This window comes from Nannospalax galili, unplaced genomic scaffold, assembly GCF_000622305.1.
Source record: "Nannospalax galili isolate Female #2095 unplaced genomic scaffold, S.galili_v1.0 scaffold856, whole genome shotgun sequence".
Taxonomy (NCBI): domain Eukaryota; kingdom Metazoa; phylum Chordata; class Mammalia; order Rodentia; family Spalacidae; genus Nannospalax; species Nannospalax galili.
In genome coordinates this window covers 950198-956197 of record NW_008339573.1, presented here as the reverse complement: position 1 = coordinate 956197, position 6000 = coordinate 950198, and the positions used below count along the sequence as shown (strand labels likewise).

General features: G+C 41.1%; 1 protein-coding gene across 1 annotated transcript in view; it reads left to right on the top strand.

Moving 5' to 3' along the window:
• The window catches only part of Kdm3b (lysine demethylase 3B), a 73285-nt gene that overhangs the window by 54243 nt on the left and 13042 nt on the right, over positions 1 to 6000 (top strand). Inside the window, exons 14-16 of the mRNA XM_008834293.3 lie at positions 1113 to 1392; positions 2759 to 3015; positions 4200 to 4466. Coding sequence (XP_008832515.2) covers positions 1113 to 1392; positions 2759 to 3015; positions 4200 to 4466 — 804 coding nt within the window. The remainder of the gene's footprint in view (positions 1 to 1112; positions 1393 to 2758; positions 3016 to 4199; positions 4467 to 6000) is intronic.

Genomic DNA, 6000 nt, shown 5'->3' with positions numbered 1-6000 from the left:
GAGTTCCAGGCCAGCCTGGTCTACATAGTGAGTTCCAGGCCAGCTGGGGCTACAGGGAGACCCTGTCTCAAAAGACCAAAAAAAAAAAAAGAAAGAAAGAAAAAGTATCCCAGGGGGCAATACTAGGGGTGGAAAGGTAAATGAGGGGAAGGGCAGGGAAATGGGGAGGGAGGAGCAACCAAAACAAGTATGTATGAAATGCTGTAGGCAAATCTGTAACTTTGTATACCCATTTAAAAAATAAATGCTTAGCCGGACGTGGTGGTGCACGCCTGTAGTCCCAGCACTTGGGAGGCAGAGGCAGGCGGATCTCTGTGAGTTCAAGACCAGCCTGGTCTGCATAGTGAGTTCCAGGACAGCTGGGGCTACAGGGAGACCCTGCTTCAAAAAGACAAAAAAAAAAAAAAAAATTAATGCTTTTAATTAAAAGAAGAAAAATACTTCTGTTTTTAAAGTTCAATCCCAGCTACTCAGGATGATTAGGTCTAAGAATTGTGAGTTTTGAGGCTAGTCTGGACAATAAAGCTAGCAGGATTCCATCTCAAAAGCAAAGAAAGAAGAATTCATAATCATCTGCTTACATTTTGAAACCTTTTAAGGAACACCACTAACAGGAAGCACAGGTATAAATGCTGAGGGATCTAGAGATATATATTCAGGAATATTGATATATTGGAACAAATTATTTCAGAAATTCAGTAATGTAATAGAGTAATAATGTAATGGTCATTTATTGTGCCAGAACTATGTATAGCGCTTTGCATATCCATAATTATCTCATTTAATCCCCAAAACAGCTTTATGAGATAAAATTTTAAACATGAATCTTGCCATTGTAGAAATGATTAAGACATTTCTAGATTTTTAGATTATAAACTCATTCACTAGATTTTTCCACTGAACCTAGCATAAACTGCTGGCACATTGTAGACATAATAAAGACATTTGGAATTAGAGAATGGATGGAATAACATTGTATGGGATAGTTTCAGGATATTCTTTTCAGACCTATGTAGTGTCAGCAGCCATTGCTAATCATATTCAGTTTTCTCTGCCCAAGCTCACCCCTCAAATAGTGCTTCTAACTAGCACTCTAACCTTCCCTACTTTAGCTTCCTAGTATAAACCCTAGTGCCTCTTCTGGAAACGAAACTACCTTCTCAGGCGGAGGCGGAACCGCAGCAGTAACAACGTCAGAGCCTGACCATGTTCCCAAAGCTGACAGCACTGACAGCAGATCTGAAGAGCCCCTGAAAGCAGACTGTTCAGCATCAAATAGCAATAGTGAACTAAAAGCCATCAGGCCCCCATGTCCCGACACGGCCCCTCCCTCCTCTGCCCTGCATTGGTTGGCAGATCTAGCAACTCAGAAGGCTAAAGAAGAAACAAAAGGTGAGATAAACAACAGCCTCTGCCCTGACTGTGGGAAAAGCACTGGGTTACTATAGGATTCTTCAGACTCACACATTACCATCCACATTTATGAAACATTTCACTGGCTGATCACATAAAATGAGAGATTCTCTTCTAGCATGTCTGGACCCTTACCCTAGACCTCCTTAGTCAGAATTGATGCAAAGTTTTTAATGAGTTCCCCAGACAGTTCTGTCTGGGAGTTGAGAGCCAGAGTTGAGAGCTAGACTTAGAACACCTATTTTTATTTTATTTTTGAGACAGTTTTTTTTTGTTTTTTTGTTTTTTTTTTCTTTTGGGTCTTTTTGAGACAGCGTCTCCCTGTAGTCTCAACTGGCCTGGAACTCACTTTGTAGAGTTGGTCTTGAACTCAGAGAGATCTGCCGGCCTCTGGGATAAAAGGCATGCCCGGCTGAGATAGTTTCATGTCATCTAAGCTAGCCTTGAAAAGAGCAACAATTTTTTTTTTTTTTTTTGGTCTTTTTGAGAAAGGGTCTTCCTGTAGCCCCAGCTGACCTGGAACTCACAGAGATCTGCTTGCCTTTGCTGGGATTAAAAGCATGTATTACCATATCCAACAGAGCAGCAATTTTAAATTTGCTTCAGAACACCAGGGAATTTTCTTTTTGGTTTTTTTGAGACAGGGTCTCCCTGTAGCTCCAGCTGTCCTGGAACTCACTATGTAGACCAGGCTGACCTTGAACACACAAGAGATCCGCCTGCCTCTGCCTCCCAGGTTCTGGGATTAAAGGCGTGTGCCACCATGCCCAGCCAATTATTTTTTAAATATACATTCTCTTCCCCCATTCAGAACCATTAAGTTAGACTCTCTTAAGGTAAGGCTATATATATATATTTCTATATATATATATTTTTGTCTTTTTTGAGACAGGGTCTCCCTGTAGCCCCAGCTAGCCTGGAACTCACTAAGTAGACCAGAACTCACAGAGATCTACCTGCCTCTTCCCTCCCAAGTACTGAGATTAAAAGCATGTGCCACCACGCCCCACCATATCTCCATTTTTAACAAGCACCACAGAGGATTCTAGTCTTCTAGTCCAGGAAATCCACTTGAATTGCCTTAGAAAATAGGAGAAATAAAAAGTAGATGAGAAAGAAAAGATATTTTGCAATCTAAACCTAGAAAAAAAAGGAAGAAGTAGAATATTTGTGTATCCCTGAAATCTTTATTCATAGTTCGTCAGACTTGACACAGAGAAACTTTACACAGTTTGTGGGGTAGGAGGTAGGGGTAGTCTGTCTTCCTTCCCACTTGGCTGATTATGAATCGGTATTTGCTGGGTATTCCTCACTGTCTAATGCTATTCTCTTTATGTTCTTACAGAAGCAGGGTCCCTGAGGTCGGTGCTCAATAAAGAGTCTCATTCACCCTTTGGGCTGGACTCGTTCAACTCCACTGCAAAAATCTCTCCATTGACTCCAAAGCTTTTTAACAGTCTGTTACTGGGTCCCACTGCCTCCAACAGCAAAACTGAAGGCTCTAGCCTTCGAGATCTCCTTCACTCCGGGCCTGGAAAGCTTCCTCAAACCCCCCTGGACACAGGCATACCCTTTCCCCCTGTCTTCTCTGCATCCTCAGCAGTAAGTGTCATCTCTAAACTCTAGTCTTGGGTACTTTTCTATGAAAGAACCATCACAAATCTAGATGATTGGATCAGAAGGTACCTGGGTGACTTGTGTTCTCTACATGGTATAGCTAGCAAGAGTAAATTTAGGGAATGCTTGAGATCATTTCAAGTAGTGAATCTTTGGTATCATGTTATTAAAAACAGTTAAAGTTAGGGCCCAGTGAGATGACTCAGCGGGTAAAAGTGCTTGCCATGTAGACCTGATGACCTGAGTTTGATCCCAAGAACCCACAGTAGAAGGAAGGACAAACTCTTCCTTTTCTCTTTCTCTCTCTGTCTTCCACAGACACACAGAGACCTAATAAAAATATTTTTTTTAAGAAGGCAGTGAAAATGGAAACATTGGCTTTCTTGGTCTTCAACAGGTTATACTGATCTATCTACTTGATTTTCTTGCAGACACAATTTTTTTTTGTTTTGTTTTGTTTTGTTTTTAGGTAAGGTCTCGTTATATAACTCTGACTGGACTAGAACTCACTGTGTAGACCAGTCTGGAAGCAAGCACCTTTGCCCACTGAGTCATCTTGCTGACCCAGAAAACACTGCCTTAATCATTCTATTCAGTTACCTAACTGAAGTATTTCTTGGACATCCTAGCCAAAGAAAATTTTCAAGTCCCTAATTAAAATGAGTTATGGCTTTTTGTGAACTCTGTAGTCTATATGTATATGCTTAACACACAAAACTCAATGAGAAAGGTATTTCCCTGGTCATAAGTGGGTTTTTTTTTTTCTTTCTTTCTTTTTTTTTTTTTTTTTTTTTTTTTGTCTTTTTGAGACATGGTCTCCCTATAGCCCTTGTTGGCCTGGAACTCACTATGTAGACCCAGGTTGGCCTCAAATTCACAAAGACCCTCTGCCTCCCAAGTGCTGGGATTAATGGCGTACATCACCATGCTGGGTGGTATAAGTCTTTTAAAGAGAGATCTTTCTGTACTTTATTTCATAAATGTAAAAAATATGAAAAGAAGAATTTAAGGTACTAAAAAATAGTGAATTTTTTTCTTCCTTTCAATTACAAAAGACATTTTAATAACTTTTATAGAATTTAATCAGATAGATTAGAACTTGCAAATATAACTGTCAGTTCTTTGAATGTTTTTTTGTGGTGCTTACCCGATGGGTCTGTGTCTATCAGGGAGTGAAGAACAAGGCCAGCCTACCCAACTTTCTTGACCACATCATTGCCTCTGTGGTAGAAAATAAGAAAACCTCAGATGCTTCAAAGCGGGCCTGCAATCTGACAGATACCCAAAAGGAAGTGAAGGAGATGGTGATGGGCTTGAATGTGCTAGACCCCCACACTTCTCATTCGTGGCTCTGTGATGGAAGGCTTCTATGTCTCCATGACCCCAGCAACAAAAACAATTGGAAGATCTTCCGGGAATGCTGGAAGCAAGGCCAGGTAAGCAAAACTAAGTCATTCCCAGAGCCAGCTGTCTGACTGGCTGCCACAGCTACCAAGATAATTCCTGGCCTGTCTTGAAGACATATATTTTAAGTTAGTTGAAGATATCCTTGCTATTTCAAGTTGACTTCAGTTCTTAAAATCAAGGAAATCCCAGGACTAGAGAGATGGCTCAGTGGTTAAGAGCACCGACTCCTCTTTCAGAGGACTTGGGTTTAGTTCTCTGCACCCACAACCATCCTTAACTCCAGTTCCAGGAGATCTGATGCCCTCTTTTGACCTCCGTGGGCATTGCATGACACAGGTGCACTTATATGCATATAAGCAAAACACTCATACACTTAAAACAAATTTTAAAAAGCTTTTTTAAAAAATCAAGGCAATCCAGCCAGATGTGGTGGCACTCGCCTTTAATCCCAGCACTCAGGAGGCAGAGGCAAGCGGATCACTATGAGTTCCAGGCCAGCCTGGTCTACATTGTAAGTTCCAGGACAGCTGGGGCTACAGGGAGACCCTGTCTCAAAAAGACAAAAAAAAAAGGAAATCCCTAAAAATACATATTATATCTCTTAACTCTCAGTAGTATAGCTCTGTGTTCTTAAAAGCACAGTTGAAAAAAAAAAAATTTAAAAATAAAGTGCAGTTGAAATTCTTATATGTTGAACTGCCATTAGTGACACCTTTGGAGGAGAATCCTTAAGTGTGATTCTGGGTAGGGTGAAGGTGTGAGTTGGGGTAACAGTATTCTAGGTGAGTGTTTGAAGGCCTCAGGGGTATATGATAATGTAATGGTTTTTATACTTTAGTGGGTGCTTGAGGAAGGTGGAGCTTATGAAATTATCTAGTTTGCATTTACATCATGAGGTAATACATTTAGAGTTGTGTTTCAGCTTTGTGTCCTTTCACCTCAAAATGCTGGTAGAAACCAAAGCAAGAGAAGCTTTTTTCGATGGTATGTCCCCCAGAGTGAGAACCCAATATAGCAATGGAGTGGAAGTAGTTCCATTTTCTCTTGCTCTACTCTGCTCTGCTCTTTTCTTTTCTTTTTTAAAACAGAGTCTCACTATATAGCCCGGACTGACCAGGACTACATGCTATATAGACCAGGCTGGCCTTGACCTCACAGAGATCTGCCTGCCTCTGCCTCCTGAGTGCTGAGACTACAGGTGTGTGCTACCATGCCTGACTTCATCTCCATTCTCTTTAGCTAATTTATGGAAACCGGTAGATTATAAAACTAGAGAAAAATCCAAGCAAGGTGACACATGCCTGTAGCCACAACACTCAGGAGGCAGAGGTAGATGGATTTCTGTGAGAGAAAGACCAACCTGGTCTATATACAGAGTTCCAGGTCAGCTGGAGCTATAGGGAGTCCCTGTCTCAAAAAAAAAAAAAAAAGAAGAAAACTAGAAATCAGTAGGTTTTCATGGTGAAAAGCTTCCCCCAGAAAGCCTGCCTACTTGGTCCAGGACTGGAGAGATGGCCCCGGAGCTAGCAGAATTTCCTAGATGGTCGTGATTAAATGTTTGTG